The 20,304-nt window shown below is 30.2% G+C and overlaps 1 protein-coding gene across 1 annotated transcript in view; it reads right to left on the bottom strand.

Moving 5' to 3' along the window:
- eIF2Bepsilon (eukaryotic translation initiation factor 2B subunit epsilon) overlaps positions 1-20,304 on the bottom strand; it is an 80,275-nt gene that overhangs the window by 12,061 nt on the left and 47,910 nt on the right. Inside the window, exons 10-12 of the mRNA XM_075357192.1 lie at positions 16,058-16,148; positions 4,433-4,625; positions 1,377-1,535 (exon numbers count right to left, since the gene is read on the bottom strand). Of these exons, the coding sequence (XP_075213307.1) occupies positions 1,377-1,535; positions 4,433-4,625; positions 16,058-16,148 (443 nt within the window). The remainder of the gene's footprint in view (positions 1-1,376; positions 1,536-4,432; positions 4,626-16,057; positions 16,149-20,304) is intronic.

The raw sequence follows: 20,304 nt of genomic DNA, 5'->3' as shown, positions 1-20,304 counted from the left end.
TCACCCCTGCATCTGATCAATGCATAATAACGCATTACACAAATGACATAAGGAACCTACTCTATGAATAAAAGGAGAAATTGTTAACATCAACTGCCTGGATGGATCAAGGGAAACTGTAGAAAAAAATTTGATCAGGTGAACATTTCAAAATAAGCAATAAATACTAAGATACAAAATACATGAGGTTAAAGTCCATTTAATTATTTAAAATATAAACGTATGAAATTATTGAAAAGTAGATTACTGAAAGAAACTAAACATATAAAATAACTAAAAAAATGGGATCACAATTCAGATAGTATTAATGAAATTATTTGAGAATAAACTTATGTACATGTTGAATAGTGGTGTAAAAAATTCAGGTGTTTTTTATTTTGTAATTAATATTTTTATAAATTCTTTGATTGTAATGTTATTTAAAAAAAAAAAAAAATTATTTTATTTAAAATAAATTAGTGCACAATCCATTAAATTTTTTGGCAATTTATTAAAAATTACTACAGAAGCATAACAAGACTATTTTCTTGTAAACCGAAAGCACTCTGTTTACTTATAAAAAAACAGTTCTTTAGTCTGTTTTGGTAGGGGTGATATGTTATTTTTTTAAGAATAAGTGACTATTATTTTTAGCAAAGATTGCACATTCATAAATATAAACACTTGGATATGCTAATATATTTAATTTGATAAAACCAGTCCAGATGATACATATTTATCGACTCCAAACAATGATCTAACAGCCCATTTTTGTATCTTGAAAACTCACTTGAAGTTTTTGAGGAAGCACAGAAATTAAATACTTCAGACAGGAATACATGTTGGCATGATAAATACTTAATACTATGACAGGCTTAACATTTTTTATTACGACATTTCAGAGCAAAACAACAGTTTCATTCTATTGTAAACAAAACTAATCTGATAATTACAAGTGATTTTTTCATCTAATAAAACTAAATTAAACTAGTGCAAAAACTTACACTATAGCCTACACCAATACTGTTATCATAAACAGAAATTCTACTTGTACAATTAGCAATTTTACATCTACCTGAGAAGTACAATGGAATAGTTTTATCCATATTTAAAGTTGGACGGTTACAATACATACAGTGAATAATTTTTGGAACTACTAACATAGAATTTTCATGACCTTTTAAATAATTATCGTCAGATATAAATAAAGTTAATTTATCTTGGAAGAAGGTAATTATTGGTTTATGATTTTTATTCAGATTATTAATAGACAATAAAAAAAGCACGCTATCAAGGACATTGTTGTTATTATGAATTCTAGATTTTGAAGTAAAGAGCAAAAATTTTAATGTATATTTTTATCAAAATATGTAATCAATACAGTAAAGATTTCCTACCTTAGCACGCAATTCCTCAGCAATATTAACATCAATTGATCCTGAAGGATTTTCATACCACCAATCAATGGAATCAGCATATAGAATATCCTGATTATAAAGGAAATGTATCAACTGTATAAGAACTTCCTGCAGTCTTGTAAGCGATTCTGCAACATCCTAAAATTATTTATTTTATTTATCATATCCACAGAATCGCACACATTATATGGCATTTAAAAAATAATTAACATTAAAACAAAATTGCATTAAAAATACAATATAAAATTAAATTTGGGTTATTATTTCTGTATTTGATGGATAATTTGCAAAAATATTGCTTTCATAATCAAACCAAGCTTAGAGTACTCTGAATTACAAATCTATCGCATCTTACAAGTTGCAACATGTTTTTCTTTACATATTTACCTAAAATTAAGCTATTGGTCTTGAGCAAGACAATAAACTACCCCAATCTACCCTGATTATATTTTTTTACCACCCACACTTCTTTTTTATTCTTAATTCCTTCGCCATTACTGATTCTGTAGGTGTGAATCTGATCCAATTAGGTTTCTCTAGGCTAAGAATGCTAGGGTCTGAAATGCAATATTCAGCCTACTCACAAAATTTAGCCTCTTCTAGCTACTATAATAAATCTGCTGATGATGCCTCCTAACATTTCTTTTAGTTTTATTTATAGATGTATTTAAAACTCAAAAAATGCCTTGAGGGAAAAAACAATTGGAAAAATGAAATGTTGAACATTGTAAATAACAACTTTGTACACCTTGAAAAATAATAATGAGAAAAATATGTTCAGTTGAAAGAATATTGTTGAAGAATAAATAAATATAAATTGGGTACTTTTATTTCATCATAAAGCCCTTTATAGTTCCAATGATGATAATTCCTTTTTCATTGAAATTGTTACTGAAAATTACCTTATTATTATGAACTCGAGCATAAATCTCATTAGACATAGGGCATAATTTGAAATAATAACCAAGATAATAATAAAAGTAAAATAAAAATTAAAAATTAGAACCACATATCTTTTAACTAGTCTCAATAATATTACTGGCTTTGAAAAAAAAAACCGATACTAAACACATTTAATTAAAAATCATAATGTGTGATAAAGTTATGTGATTACATCAACAATATAAATACATCTGAAAGACGTTTTATTACTTAAACTGCTTAACTATATTATAATGATGAGACAAAACCTGCCATTCCGAGGGCTAGCTTTGTCATTTTTTAATCCTTTTTTTAATAAAAAAAAACTGTGTTTTGAAAAATCTACAGATAAAAATCGTAACCAATATGAGACTTTTAGTTAACAACTTAGCTAGCAGTTTCCATTCATTATTAGTCACGCTATTTCAGTTTTTTCTCATTTTTTCATTTGTTAAGTAGCAAATTATAAAATCCACTTCACTGTTGTTCTCAAATTGTTAATGGTTTAATGTAAATATAAAATTCAAAATAAAGTAATTAGTTTTAACAATTCAACATAAACAATTTCAAGTACTTTTCCATCATAATTGTACCACTTTGAATTTTGGCGGTATTAATAATAGACATTATTTGTCAATCTGAAATAGATGTTCCTCAACATTTTACACTGAAATTTGTCAGTTTTCTTTCTACAAACATTAAAAATCTAAGAAATTATTAAGATATATCATAATGGAAATACCAGCCTGCTAGTTTCCATTTCAACAGTGCCAACTCATGAATCATTCAATTTTCTTTTGTCAGATTTCACAACTATAACACCTGACCTTCTTTTTTTCTTGTTTTAGTCTCCGATACTACCGTTTAGATAATTCTTCAGAGGATGATATGTATGAGTGTAAATGAAGTGTAGTCTTGTACATTCTCAGTTCGACCATTCCTGAGATGTGTGGTTAATTGAAACCCAACCACTAAAGAACACCGGTATCCACAATCTAGTATTCAAATCCGTATAAAACTAGGACTTGAACGCTGTAACTCTTGACTTCCAAATCAGCTGATTTGGAAAGACGCGTTAACCACTAGACCAACCCGGTGGGTTATAACACCTGACCTAACTTTTTCAAAGTTTGTGAATAATAAACAGAAGGAGGGTTAAGTTAGTGGATTTAAAAACTATTTTTACACAGACACATTTCTATTTTCATTAATAAAGAAAATTGTAATATAGGAATATTTCACTATCTATATTAAGCTGTCAGAAATATTCACTTCCAGTAGTCAAACATCTTTTATTGCTGTCAGTAATTCACAGAAAAAATCAATTTGACATTGCCACAAGAATTCAGCAAAGTAATTTCATATAATGTCTAAAGGTTCTTTTATTGCAATTTTGTGGAGGTTTGTACCACTAAGCAAACCTTCATAAAATTGTAACTGTGATTCACTTTGAAGCGTGTAAATCTGGTTTTCTCTATTTCATTTGTTATATATGCGTCCCAAGAGTTCAATATTATGGGCGATTCTTCCTCTCAATTCTCCTCAAAACAACCACACGTAACGAACACAAGTCATGAGTATTATATGCTCATATCATTAAACAGCCAGCGCCACTACAATGGAAAAACTTGTTTCCATTATAACAGTGCCATAAGTTACAGAAATTTTCATAATTTTCAATTTTTTCAGATTGAAAACCAGTAAACTTTAACATAAAATAATAGGATGTAAATACCTAAATGATCTTTAGGTATTTACTAAATGATTTAGGTATTTAGATCATTTAACAATATCACGCTCAAATTCATTTAAAATACACAAAATTTGTAGTAGTGCTGTTATAATGGAAAAGTAAAAAATTTTAATAACAATCTACAAAATATTAAATAAACTCTAAGATTACCCTTCAAATAAACATTATTTTCCCATAGATCACATAAGCTGCAATATACTGTGGTCATTAAGCATACCGATTGACCAGTAATTAATACTTACAAATTTTTAAATTATACTCAATATTTAAAAATTAGCAAAGAAAAAATAATAGTCTCAATAATGGACATAAATGAAATGAATTCATTAATATCAGTAACTAATAAAAAATTAAGATTCACCTCAATGGCTAATAAACAATCCTTTTGAGAATCTGTACTACGAATGTATTTTTTTAAAACTGGATCAAAATAAATGATTCTCTTTTTAAGTTCATCCCAGTATAAAGCAGGAGTGGTCTTATCATTTGGTAAATTTAATATGGCTTTTACTACAAGACAGTTCAGTTCCTTTAATGTCACATTATAAGCATATCTGTAAAACAAAGATTAGTAATTTTACAATAAAATGAATAGCAACATTTTCACAACAAAAAATAAAATATTAACATTAATTTTACAAATAAAACTACATTTTTAAAAAGACTCATTCAGAAAAATACACAGTTAGGAATAACCTGAATTTATAAAATATATTGAATATTATAACACTATTAAACTCAAATCCAAATACCCATAATTATATGGTAGATCTTTACACATACTCATAAACTCATGCTTTGTCATTGCTAATGTACAGTATATAGTACAAAGACCTCATTAATAAAAAGTAATGAAAATTAAGAATTACTTTTCATTACTATTAACTTCATTACTTTTCAAATATTGTGAAAGTTTTTTTTTCAAAATGTGAAAGAAAAATAACATATATCTCAAATAGTTAAGAATTATTAATGCAGCACAAACATATATAATTATTAAACTTGTTTGTTAACATACAGAAACAGAATGAATAAAACTTAAAAATATGTATGAAAACAGTACTTAAATTTGTTAGCATCTCTGTTATAACCCTTTCACTGCCACCATAATTTCAATTTATTTTAACAAGAATTTTATATTAATTTTATCCTTGCAAGGATGAAAAGTTGATAGTCTACAGCAAGTAAAGCAGCATATTGCATTACTTGACTATACATTACTCTGTACCACACACATTTTCATGCTTACTGAAATCATAAAACTGTGCTCTTCACAATAAATCATTTATTTAATACAATTTTGTATATGTTTACTGGTTGTGTTTTACCTACTCTAAAGGAAGGTATAAATACACAAGCAAAATTATTATATAAATTTTATATATATATATATATTGTCACCGAATGGCTTCGACGGCACATGGCACTTACTAACCATATGGTGACCCTGAAAAGGGCCATTTTTTTTGTCGATTGGCTTCGACAGCTTGTTGTAAATGCTAACCTTATGGTGGCCCTGAGAATGACTGTTGTCGTCGAATGGCTTCAACAGTTCTTATTTCATAACCTTGTGGTGGTCCTGAAAAGGGCCAATTTTAGGTTCTTGGGTCCAGGAGCTGGTCTCTGGCGGAGTCAGGGAGTTGCGGCTCTTCCATTTCAGCAGCAGTTGGGTCCCCACTACAGCATGGCAGAGGTGGTCCCCAGAGCCCCACAGTGTCGGGAGGGCGTCGGTCGTCCTTCGCCGGCGCGGCTGAGGCGTTCTCCCCGAGCGATCCCACGCTGGGCCGGCTCCTGCTGCTGAGTCTACCGGCCAGAGCGATTGAAGTCTGACGATCTGAAGCTGGAGCGGGAAGGTAGCGTCTGCGTTCAGCGATTCCCTCGGCGGGCCGGCCAGGCCTGTTGCTCCAGTGGGGATGTTGGCATCTGCCGGGACGTTCCACGTTGAGCCGACCAGGGAACTTCTTCTGTCTTTTTCCATGGTCTTCTCCAGGTGGTGGTCGACGATGAATTGACAATCCACTCTCGTGCACACTCTTTTATTGGAGCCTGAGAGTAGTGGGGCTGCAGCGCCGCTATGGTGTAAGAACTCCGCAGTGGGAGAGATGCTTGAATCAGCGCATCCATATACTGTACGCCCCACTCACATCGTTGCTACCAATATTAAATTAGGCAGATATGTGGTAACAATATATATATATATATATATATATATATATATATACAATCATTTAGTTTATATTAACTTAACAAAAACAATTCTTTTGTTATTGTATTTGTTCATATATCTCTCTGTATTAATATATCAAAAATAAAAGTATAAAAACTATTTACCACCAAGAGTATAGAATTTGATAATGCTTCTTACAAAAATAAAATGATCAAAAATATTATTATTGATACAGAAATTAATATTAACAGAATTAGCCATAATGAAGAAGATAAAGAAAGATTATTTAATTTTATTAATAATAACATTTATAAAATTAGTAATGCACTTATAAACAAGAAACCACTTTTCAACAAAAAAGCAGTATATAATTTAAAAGAAAAAATAAAAGAAAAATTAAAAAGTATATAAAATACGAAAAAAGTCGTATTGTACTTAAATCAGACAAAACAAAAACTGGTTGTTATGCTAGTTGATGAATATAATAATTTAATAAAAAAATGTATAAGTGAAAATAATTTTACAAAACTAAAAGACCCAACTAGTAAATTTCTAAATATGACAAAAAGTATAACAACAAATTATAAATCAATTTTTAATAATAATAATAATACGAGGTATCACACGAGATTGTATCCATTTAGACCATTTGCCCCCAAACTTACTGGTCTTCCAAAGATACATAAAAAAGATAACCCAATACCACCATTAATTAATTTCAAATCCGCTCCTTGTTAAATCTAAAATCAATTTGCCTAATACGTGTATTATAAAAAATGGGTACATTTAGTAAATAAATTAAATAGTTTAACAGTAAATGAAAATGATAAGTTATGACATAACTAACATGCCCTAGTGTCCCTACAGATCAAACTATGTAAAATAAGAAATAAATTGAAAATTAATATTGAAGACCTGAAGTTTATAGCTAATATTATAACTATCACCAGAAATATATGTCAACAAAATTATTTTTAGTTTAACAACAAATTTTACACGCAAGATAACACTTAACCCATGGGATTTCCATTATCGGCTGTTATGCCAGAAATCTATTTACAGGAGTTTGAGAATAGAATAGTATACGGGATTACCTATATTCATAAAATTCAATTATGGGTACAAGTTGATGATATGTTGGTAGTCTATGAACCTGTTATAAATAATGAACAATTTAGTAATAAATAAGTAGTAATAAGTAGTTAATGAATAATTTAGTAATTTAAAAAAATTAATTCCTATTATAATAATTTAAAATTTACCTTTGAAGCTGTTAAATACAGAAAAATAAGTTTTTTAGATGTTGACATAGAAATTAGTAAAAGTAATAAAATTATAAAATGTGTATACAGGAAACCAGCAACTAACAAAATAACTATTAACAGAAGTTTAAATCATTCTTGGGCACACAAAATTAATACATTTACAAACATGTTAAGTAGAGTAATACATTATACACATAATAATAAAGAAAAACTAGGTTTAGAAATTGGTATTATAAAATGTATTGCAGTAAAAATGGATGTAACACGACATTAATTGATAATATTTATAAAAACAGAAATTAAAATCTAATAATGAAACAATGTTGATATCCATAAATAATAAAAGTGTTGATGAAAATATTTATATAAAATATTCCTATACTAACAACATTTTGAAAACTTTGTTACAGTTTACAATGATAAAAAATACAAAATAGATTACAGACCCATACAATCATATAAAAACACACTTAAAAATACATAATGATGATAATTTGTGTAGTATCTATGAAATAAAATGCAATGATTGCAATAAAATTTATATTGGGAAAACTAGTAAATCATTAAAGGCAAGGTTTGCAGAACATTTTAGATCTTATAAAAACAACAAGTTAGGATTCTTCTGTCTTGCAGACCATTTAATAATCGTAAACATTCAATCACCGATTTGGATACAAATTTAAATATAGCAGAAATTGTAAAAGGATGTGATAATAAAAATAAAAAATTAAATATTTTGGAAAAATATTATATATACAAGTACAGACAGAAGTTTAATTCGATTAATGTACAGACAGAATTTGATGACTTTCTTATCAAAACCGCCTTATATAGCAGCACATTTACATAATTTAAATAGCTTCAGTACCGTGCTGTTGTGTGTGTTTAATTTTTTTATTTTATATTTTTTAATATTTACGACTACATATTTTTATGTTATAATTTTATTGGTTTGAATTTAATGTGTGATTTGGAAGAAAACGTTTAACTGATGAGGGGAAAACCTCGAAAGTACTATTAGAAAAAAATAATAAGCATTATCAAATTCTGTACTCTTGGTGATAAACGGTTTTTATACTGTTGTCTTTGATATAGAGGACCAGTATAACAGATTCATTCCAATTAAAAACAAAGTATGAGAAAATAATAATGAAAGGAAACCAGAAGGAATTAAAAGGGATCTGGCTAACAGGCCCGTTTAACAATCTGTTCTTTGTAGTACAGACAATGCACCTCCAACAGCTCTTGTCTGATGAGAAGGGGCTACCAGACTGGAATAAGAATTTATGGGAAAATGTAAGGGGTTAATGTAAAGTTATTAAGCTTCAGCGGTTAAGTAGTGAGGCAGATACTTGTTCTACAGGCTAGGGGATATAAATACAGCCAGGACCAGCAGGAACACTTAATAGTAATTGTGCAAGTAGTTCTGCAAGACTGTGTTCAGAGCAGTCACCAAAAAAAGAGATCAGCAACTGAAGTCCAGTGTACAAGAGTTATTGGGCAGAATGGAAGTTGCTGGTAGTGAAGGATGGAGTCCTCTACCAGGAATGGCAGTCTGCAGATGGAAAATGGGCCGTTCTGCAACTTATTCTCTCAAACAGTAACATAATGGAGATCCTGGAAGAAATTCATGGCAGAACATTGGAAGGTCATCTAGGTATCAACCAAACATTGGACAACAGTAGTAACATTGCCTCTCAAGTTGAGGGGCAATGTTACTACTCGCTCTATGTGCGAGAAGAAGTGGAGAAATGATGCAAGCTGTGTGGCTAGTTGGGGACCTAGACTGTGGAGCAGAGGCCCCACATGCAACAGTACAACATGGAAGCACCATTTGAGCGTGTTGCCATCGATATTGCTGAACATTTCCCCATCACTGAAGAGAGAAATAAGTATTTATGAATAGCCATGAATTACCTTACTAAATGGCTGGAGGTCTATGCTTTACCCAACCAAGAAGCCTCATTGGTAGCAGATGCTCTGGTAATGAATACTTCTGCCATTTTGGGATACCAAGAGAAATACACAGTGATCAAGGACAAAACTTTGAATCTTGACTTTTGCAAGAGGTTATCAAGCCTTTTGGTGTTCGAAAAACAAGAACTACATCACTTCATCCACAGTCAGATGGTATGGTTAAATCAAAACAATAGAGAAGCATCTAAAAAAGGTCATCTCAGCCAATCAGCATGATTGGGACAAGAAACTACCTCTCTTTCTAATGGCTTACAGAGCAGTTGTATATGAATCCATTAGCATTACATCCACCACAATGATTTTGTTGAAGAGTTCAGGTTACCACGTTATTTGCTCTTTGGTTCAATGCCTGGGAAACAATACCCATCAATTCAGTACACAGCAGAATTGGTTAGTCACCTAACAGAAGTACATTATTATGCCCAATAACTATTGAAGATGGCCAGTGACCGCATGAAAATAAGATGCGACTTACAGGCCAATTCATCTAGGTTTCAAGAAGGAGATCGAGTGTGGCTCTATTGTCCAAGGATACAATTGGAAGATGTCCAAAGCTTCAGAGCACTTGGGTGGGGCCTTACATCATATTGAACAGAATCAACAATGTGTAGACTACATTAGTGCAGTTCAAGAACAAAGAAGATCGTAGCTCATCTGGATCGCCTGCTGCCTTAACAGGGAACTGTTGGGATGAACAGCTTTAAGGAGAGGGCGTGTAACAGACCAAGGTAACAGATTCCTTCCAATTAAGAAGAAAGTATGAGAGAATAATGAAAGGAATCCAGAAGGAACTAAAAGGGATCCATTTCTCAGGCTAAAAGATCCATTTAACACTCTGTTCTTTGTTGTACAGACAATGGCACCTCCAAAGGTTCGATGAGAAGGGGCTACCGGACTGGAATAAGAATTTATGGGAAAATACAACGGTGCAGATGATGAAAGTTATTACACTTCAGCAGTTAAGGAATGACGCAGATACTGGTTCTGCAGCCCAGGGGATATAAATACTGCCAGGACCAGCAGGAACAGTTGGTAGTAACTGTGTGAGGCCATGTTCAGCATAGACATGATAAAAAGAGTAGTTTTGTGGGGCTGTGTTCAACAACATTTGTATAATGGCATTATCAGTAAGTGTTTGATAACAACAAGTGAAGAGTGTTAGGGAATGAAATACTCCCAAATAAAGTTTAATTGAATTTATTAAATAATGCTTTATTTTTATGGTATAAAAATGGCATATGAATAACACGGTAATTGTACTGTATGATTTATAATGTATTAACTGAATACTGCACTTATACATCTCCTCAGCAGTTTGAATTGAATCCTACTAACTTATTTTTATTTTTTTTCTATGTTTAACTCAGTGTCCACCATTGCTTCAGAGTATGAGATGAATGATTTGTAGCGTGTGTGAAAATGCCATTCTTGATCGGGATTTGAATCTGGGACCTCCGGATGAAAGGCCAAGACGCTACCACTCGCACCACAGAGGCCAGCTGACTTGCATTGCCCAATCCCCACCACAAGCAAACATGCAACCAAAATATATGTATACTCTACAACAAAGAATACATCACAAGTAATCCATTTTCAACAGTGAGTGACTGCAGGAAGTTGTTTGGTGTGTTATTGGTAAACAGTAGTGAAAGTGATACCCACCAGGTTGGTCTAGTGGTGAATGCATCTTCCCAAATCAGCTAATTTGGAAGTCGAGAGTTCCAGCTTTCAAGTCCTAGTAAAGTCAGTTATTTTTACATGGATTTGAATACTAGATCATGGATACCAGTGTTCTTTGGTGATTGGTTTCAATTAACCACACATCTCTGGAATGGTCAAACTGAGAATGTACAAGACTACACTTCATTTACACTCATATCATCCTCTTAAGTATTATCTGAACAGTAATTACCGGAGGCTAAACAGGAAAAAAAGGAAGAAGAGAAAATAGTGAAAGTGACAGTATGAAATTCATTTGTAAGGTGTAGGGTAGTTATATTGAAAACAGTAGAAGTAATATTTGCAGAGAATTGAATTTTATGAATTTTAGGCCTTTCTTATGTTATCTTATTGTTTATCCAATATCAGGTTCCAACGATCATTACAAAATTTTAAGTGAATTAGACTGTATTCTGGTTTTTAAAATTTAACTGTCTTTAAAGAAATCTTGTCCTTAATTGAATTACTATTTTGTATGATATACAGGTGATTCAAAACTATACAGCAATCTCTCAGGAGCTGATTCTAAAGCTAAAAACAGGAAAAAGGTTTGTACAAAGAGGCCCAAAAACACTTTGTTAGCAAGTTACGGTTAGCGAAAAATTTTGCCCGGTGAAATGAATACTTCCTGAAATTCTGGGAAGGTACATTAAGGGATGAATTTAGTTGTTTTTTATGGTTTTTGACCTGAAAATATTTTTTAAAAATGGGTCTCAGAACTGTATCTTCATTAGTTTTAAAGATATCTAACATAAAACAAAAATTGGTATAAAGAATAACACGTTTTTGAGTTTAACGTAAGAAAACTTTGTTAAATGGTTAATTAAGTTGTATTTCTTTTTTCAATTACAAACGTAGAAAATTTAATTTGAAAATATTCATGTAAATTACTTTAGAAAAAACTGAATACAGGATATTGAAATTTAGCTTCTTTAAAAAACAAAACAAGACTGAACTGTGAAAAAAATCTTTAACAGAATAAAATTACTAATTTTCTTCATAGGTTGAAAACAGCTTTGAAAATAGCTAATAAAACAGCTAACTTTGAAAATAAAAGAAAAAAAATACATTAAAAATTAGTAAAGGTGTTATTAATTACCTTCAAATTTGCTCGAAACAACCCCTCTTTTGTTCAATACATGATCCACTTGACGAATTCATTCTTTTCTAATGTGTCTCTTAACATTAGAAGTATTCTTAATAATTTCTGCAGCTTCTATTATGCGATTCCTTAGTTTTCTTATGTATTAATCTATCTTGAATAAACAATTGACTTCATCCAACCCCCATAGAAAAAAGCCTGAAGGCGTGAGGTCAGGAAATTGTTGTGATAATTTCACTGGTCTGTTTTGACTAATCCATTGTCTATCATATGTATTTATAAATGACCCTTCACATTATTAGAAAAATGAGGTCTTGCATGAACCATATCTCTAACATGTTTTCATAAGAGATATCTTCTAAGAGGATGGACAGGTCTGTTTATAAAAAGTTTAAGTATGCTTCTCCTGTAAGCCTCCTTGGTAAGAAAAATAAAGTAATCGTATTATCAACTAGAACACCAAATCATACATTAATTAAAAATGTATGCTCTTGTCAAAGTCTCATGTTGGTTTTCATCTCCTCAAATATGGGTGTTATGAAAATTTACTATTCCATTTCTTGTGAAGAATAATTCATCAGTTACCACATTATGACAAAGGAAATTGCGATTTTGTACCCATTTTCTAGTTAACCATCAGCAGCATATTTTCCATTTATTATTATCTTGTGGTAATAAGTCTTGTACACGTGTTACATGGATTGGGTACAACTCACCTCATGAAGTGCCCACCATATGCTTGATTGTGAAATATTTAAATTCTGTGATACCCATCTGGTGCTTGTAGTTGGCAATAATTATACAGCATTTATTATTGCTTGTTCATATTATGGTTTCTCACACTTCACTGATAACCAGTATCTACTTGTTTTAGTTTAAAACTGCCAGTTTCTCTAAGTCATCTCTCCACAGCTTCAAAAGTTTAGCGATCAGAAGCTCTTCGAGGTGGATAAGTATCACAATATTCTTGAAGTGCAGCCAACGATTCTTGTATACTTTACGATAAATTAATATCATGTCCAAATAATCTTCAAATGAATAGAGATTTGCATTGTCTCCCATTATGTATGAAAGAAAATCTCACTAAATTTTGTAAAAACTGTTTTCTGAGTTGTATACAGAACATCATATATCTTAATACAATACAAAAACCTCAAAATTATTTAAACAGTTAATTGTTGATCACCTGATATTGCCAACCTATGAAAACAAATTAAAATTAATTCAATCTAGTAAAAAATTAAATGATCAGCTGTTATTTCCAACCTATAGACAAAATTAGTTAATTAAGCTTTAACAAAATTAAAGAAATAGTTAATAGTTAAAGAAATAGAGTTAAATAAACAGTAGATAAAATTCTTTAACAGTATGAAATACTGAATTAAATTTTCTAAATTTCTATTGAAAAAAAATACAACTTAATTAACCATTAAACAAAGATTTCTTAGGTTAACCCAAAAATGTGTTATTTTTTACCCCCAATTTTTATGTTTAACATCAGATATCTTTCAAATTAATGGAGGTACAGTTCTGAGAACCATTTTTTAAAAATATTTTTGGTCAAAAACCATAAGAAACAACTAAATTCACCCCCTTACTATACCTTCCCAGAGTTTAGGGAAGTATTCATTTCACCGGACAAATCTTTGGCTAACTGTAACTCACTAATAAAGCGTTTTCGAGCCTATGTTTACATAATTTTTTTCCCTATTTTTAGCTATCGAATCAGCTCCAGAGAGATTGCTGTATAGTTTTGAATCACTCTATATATTCATTATTATTATTGTTATTACTATTACTATTATTTATTTCATCTTCTATATCTTTTGAGTAATAAATTGTATTGATACCAAATTTTTAGTCTGTTGACAAACTAAATCTGAATATCCTGGTCGAGTAGTGAATATGCAGCAATTATATATATATATATATATATATATATATACATGTGTCCCATGAGGAAATCGACATACTGCACACATGTATTACTCTCATCAAAATAATGAAAAAAAGTTCATATAAATGTAGGTCTGGAAATGCTTCATTAGCAAGTTATATCTAGTGAAAGATTTCGCCTGGAATTCAGCTTCCTCGGTGAAATTAAATCAAATTGATTTTTTTATGACCATAACTGAAGAGCAAAATTAATGGTTTCCTATGGTTTTTGACCTGAAAAATTGAATAAAATAGTTTTCAGAACTGTACCTTTAGTAAGTTTCATGACATCTGAAGTAAAACTGTAATTTTGTTGTCTGGAAATCGGTTTTTTTAGGTTTGCAATACAATAACTTTGTTAAATGACTAATAAATGTGTAAATTTATTAACAAAACATGTAGAGAATTTAATTCTAAAAATAGTGATGTAAATAAGTCCAATAAAAATCAAATAAACGTTTTAAAAAATTAAATTTTACTGAAGAAACAAAATAAAAAATAAATGAAATGACTTACATGTTGGAAAAGGCTTAGTTTTCAGTATATTAAAAAAGTTATTGTATTTAATCTTGTTATTTTTTTAATTTAATTTTAATACTTTACAGTTACTGTTCAAAATGATTTCCTGGTTTATGTGAAATCTAGTGCAATGTATAACATCAATGGAAGCTTTTCTAAAAGCATAACGGTAAATTCTTAAGATATTCAAAAGCGTTTAAAATTCAGTTCAATAATTCTTCTTTGGAATTTACATTTTCTGTATAAACAAGTTCTTTTAAATGACCCCAAAAATAATAGTTCAAGTGATTTAAATTGAGGGACCTAGGTGTCCAATTAATTGGTCCACCTTGACCAATCCATGTACCTGGAAAACTTAAGTTTACATGCTGCCTAACGTTTTGTGAGTAATGAGGTAGTGCACCGTCACATCACAATAACATTTGCTCCCTTTTTTCAAGAGGTACATCATCTAGCAGAACTGGCAATTTATTGTGTACAAAATCTTTATACACAATACCAGAAAGGTGATTTTGGAAAATAAATAGTCCAAATAACTGGTCCCCAATTATACTACACCATACATTTATAGAAAATCTGATTTGAAAGTTTGACTCTTTAATTGCATTCGGATTTTCAGTTAACCGGATATTCACGTTTTGCAGCCCGGCTATTTCCATTAGTAAAACTGTAAACCAAAAGCAATATCTGCATATTCTTGATTTGAAAATTTTGTTAATACATTTTACAGATTTATTATTTAACAAAGTTATTGTATTGCAAACATAAAAAACAGTTTTCAGACAACAAATTTCTCAGTTTTACTTTGATTATCATGAAAACTACTGGAGATACAGCTCTGGCACCTATTTTATCCAGTTTTTCAGGTTAAAAACCATAGGATACCATTAATTTTGTCACTCAATTAACATCCTAAAAATTTTTGTACGACCTCATTTTACCAAGGAAGCTGAATTCCGGGTGAAGTCTTTTGCTAGCTGTTAACTTGCTAATGAAGTGTTTTCAAACCTATGTTTATATGAACTTTTTACATTATTTTAATGAGAGGAGTAAACCTGTGCAGTATGTCAGTTTCCTCGTGGGACAAGTAAGGAAAATAAAAAGTTCAAAACCATCCCAAAAATCACAGCTTATCTGAAACCTTATGAGATTTTTGTAAAATATATTTTCACGAGAGAAAAAATTTAGCTTATTAGAAAGATAAGTTTGTGGACAAATTTTACAATTTAACAAATGTATTTACAATCTCAATTAACGAATCAATGTGAATTCAACATACAAATAATTTTCAGAATCACTTACCTTGAAGAGTTTATTTCTAAGATAAGATTATCACAAGGTAGTTTTTCAGTGTATCCTCGTATCAATGAATCAAGAACTTCGTTATAGAAAACTGAAAAAATAATTTTTAGTGTAAAACAACTTGATAGCAATTTTATAATTGTTAATTTTATAATTTTATATTTTTTATTAAAAACTATATAGTAGAACTTAATCCATTTGTTTGCTATAGATTCCCACCTGTAGTGGGAACCCAACTGCCACTGAGGGGAAGCCCGGTCTGATTTCAATGGACAAGCCACAACTCCCCAACTTCGCCGGAGACCAGCTTCCAGACTCCAATAGCTGTTCTCAGAGCTAACGCAAAAAACGGCCCTTTTCAAGGCTACCACAAGGTTATAAATCACGAGTCGTTGAAGCCATTTGGCAACAATATACAAAAAATATAACATAAGAAAAAAGACAGTTTAGTTTAATCTATAATTATTCTCAACAACTGTCCAATTCTTTCCTAATATTGTTCAACGTAGCTGAGTACTAACAGTTAAAAAATGAATTTTCAATTTTAGCCTAGTTTGAGATGGTTATTGTACATGTCTTATATCTTGTGGGAGTTCATTTAAAAAGTTAGGTAGACAATATTCAAGCAATGCTTTACCATACGAGTTACTAAACCTTGGGGTTATAAGTTTTGTGTTCATGTTCTATACATACTTTCTCTATGAATTCTATATTGCAAGTCAAAATAATATTTCTGTAATATACAATATTCTGTCAATCCTCAAAATCCATTATCTCAAGAAAGCCAATCTAGATATCATAGAATGGAATTCTTAATATTTTGTATGTGAGGAATTTCAGAGCAACTAATATAACCAGGAGCTGTTGAGTAAGAAGATATTACATATCTTAGAAACCTTTCTAATAATGAAAAATATAGCGTACTTTTAATCTGAATTGGAAAACATCTGATAGTTTATAAAATTTACATAGAGATACTTGTAAGTAGATTACAAAGGAGAGTAATGTGTGCATTATATTTGATACTGCTATCAAAAAAAAATTCCTAAGTGCTTCAGACTGTCAACCAAAACTAAACTTTCACTCCAACAGGCACGATCTGTTCTTAAACAATTTTGATTATGACAGTATGTAAACTTATTAAGTATACTAGTGTAATTATTTTTATTGATACATGATCTTCTACCTTTGAAAACTATCAGTTGTGTATATGTATTAAGGGCAATATAATTATTAAAAAAGTACTTTATAGGCAGATCCAAATTTTGTTGGGCGTGTATTATTGCTTGAAATACATCAATGGTAGTAGTCAGCATATTGTAAGACCTTTCCTCTAAAGTTAAAATGGACCGTCATTTACATATAGATTATAAAACAAAGGCGCTAAAATACTTTCCTAGATCAGACCAAATTTCTGTTTATAGGACTTATAACATTACCTACGATTACGTGAATGTATCTGTCAGTAAAATAATTTTTAAAAAGTAATAATTTTCCTCCAATTCCTATCCAAGTTAGTTTACCAATAAGTACATCATACTTAACGATATCAAAAGCTTTTGATATATTCAAAGGCACAACAACTACAAATCTTTTATCATTAAGTGCAATACTGTCATTTGTTAGTTTATCAATAAGATCTGTAGTAGATTTATATGAAACAAAGCCATATTGAATATTAGTAATTGTATTATATTTTAGACAGAAAGTGTAAAGATGATAAAAAATACAATGTTCAAAAATTAATCTTAATTGTGTATATATATATATACATATATAGTAACTCTATCATCTATCAATATAGTAGTACAATTAAGATTAATAATATTCAAAGACATCTTGCAAAACCCTGGTTCAACAATAAAATAAAATCACTGATTAGGGAAAAAGATAGGCTTTGGAGAAAGGTAAAGAGTGATACTGTAAAGAGGGGGAAGGGGTAGAGAGAGAGATATTAAATTACAAAACAGAAAAAAAAAATTTAAAAAATTGAGAAACGAGTTAACTTCTCAGAATTAGTCAAACCCAATAATGGCCACCTGTTACATGCTTGATTCCCTTGACTCATCAAATTAGATTTAATATATGAGTTTTAATGAAACGCCAATAAAATAATGATCAGCAGGCTTAGATTCTACAACAAAAGAAGTGTAATCTGTCTGAATTCTTAAATTTATATGATGTAAACAAGAAGATACTAATTTGTTATTTATTAATTTCACTCTTGTTGGTTTCATTATAATATAGAGAAAACCACAACGTAAAGGATTTTAGTACATTCTGATGCCCCATAGGTGTTTGAGAGATAACAGATATTTTTTGCCACCAATCAGTATAATATTATTTTTTTTTAGACTACTATTAGATAATACAAGATGGAGGCCTATAAAAATTAAAATAAAAAAGCTTTCATTTTTCATCTGACTGTTTATTCATGGTAATTCTGCATTGATAAATTGAATCGGGAGTTCATGAATTTGTAATCATTTCTACAGAAAATAGCAGCACCACTCCCCTCTATCAACCGATCTATAACGAGAAATTGAATGAAAGCCTGCCAAGCAATAGGAGTACAATTCATCTTTGGGTACATTGAGTTCAAGCACAATTAGTACATGGATAAGAGTTAGAATTTCCTATATATAAATCAGGAGTAGGTCCCAGTTTTTCCTAATACTTCTGGTATTTTCACAAAAAATATTAAGGACACCATCAGTGGTTAATATCTGCAAGCTGGATTCAAGAGAATTAAATGAAATAAAATTTCTATCTAAATGAAGATCCAAGTCAATTAGATCCATAGAGATATATAATGATTTATTATTATAAATAAAAAGTGCAGTTATATAGTATAACAGTATATAGTAAATTATTATTATAGTAAATTATTACTGTAAATATAGTATTTACAGTATATAGTAAATTTAATATTGAGAGTGTTTAGGTTTTTAAATGTTTAAGTTTTAATGTTTAATTGATAAAGTGTAAAATTTTTAGTAAAGTTAGTTAATGTTTAGTATACTGTTTAAGTACAACTCTGTTGTTTTATTAAATAATACAGTTACCAAAGTTTACAAAATATTTAATGAAGTATTTATATTTCAGTTATGAGAGTTTTTAGCCCTGTTAATAATACTTTTAATTGGAGTTAAACCTCAACGAAAGACTACAAACTTTAATTACTTTTGGTTTAACTTTAGTATTTAATTTAGTTTATTATTAAAAGTAAATTAGGTGAGATTATGTTAAATACAATATATGATGACATAATTCAAATATATTGTCTATGAATTTAGGATAGATTATGTGATGAGATCTAAATCTAAATTGGCCTGCTCGTATCTTCTTTTTTAATGCTTTTTTTATTATGCTTGAGCCATTCATCCACAGATATTTATAATTTTTATTCTTCCCAAGCTTCCTAGCTTTTACAAACAATACTGAAAAGTAGGGGTCAAACAATCATTAAAGAAAATAGGCTTATCCGAGTTGGATTTATCTACCAGAGATAACTTAGATCTACACTTTCTAGCTTTTTTAACTATCTCATCAGACATGTCTTTGTTGAAAAATTGCAGAATAACTGGAACTGTTGCACCATTCCATCTTCTTAAACAATGAGCTGTAAACTGTTTTTTCAACAGAAAAATGAATTACGATTATTTGGTGTTTTTAAAAACAACCTATGAACCTCTATTAATGTAAAGTTCTATGTTAAAGTAAAGCTGATGCAAGAATTTATATAAAGTTAGACGTTAGAAAATAAAAATTACTTAGCAACAGAAGAAAGGAACAGTTAATTAAAAGAATAAATACAATTATGAAACCTCTTCAAAGAACTCATGAGTAGAACAAGAACAAGCCATAAATAAACCATATATCACATCTCAATTGACATTTTTGAAAATGTTAATTTCAGTAAGGCACATATGATCACCACTGATGTAATTGTAATAAAATTGTAATGATGATTGGTGGTGGTGTTGATGATAATGGCAATAAACATTTTTGTTTCTTTTTTTTTGGGGAGGGAGGTGGAAATGCATTTACACAAGGAGTATCTGGCTGCTACTGCAAGTCTTATCAAACCACCATCAGCAGACTACTGACTAAAACCATCTCCCTTTCTAGCAGAACTCAGAACTGTTTAACACATTAGACTGAGTCCTATCCTAGCCTGAGAAGGCTGCTACTTAATTTTCACTTTGCTCATGACTATCCAGGTCACCCTTCTTGGTCCTAAGAAT

The sequence above is a fragment of the Lycorma delicatula genome, chromosome 2 (genome assembly GCF_047948215.1).
Source record: "Lycorma delicatula isolate Av1 chromosome 2, ASM4794821v1, whole genome shotgun sequence".
NCBI classification, from domain to species: Eukaryota; Metazoa; Arthropoda; class Insecta; order Hemiptera; family Fulgoridae; genus Lycorma; species Lycorma delicatula.
This window is presented reverse-complemented; position numbering and strand designations above follow the sequence as displayed.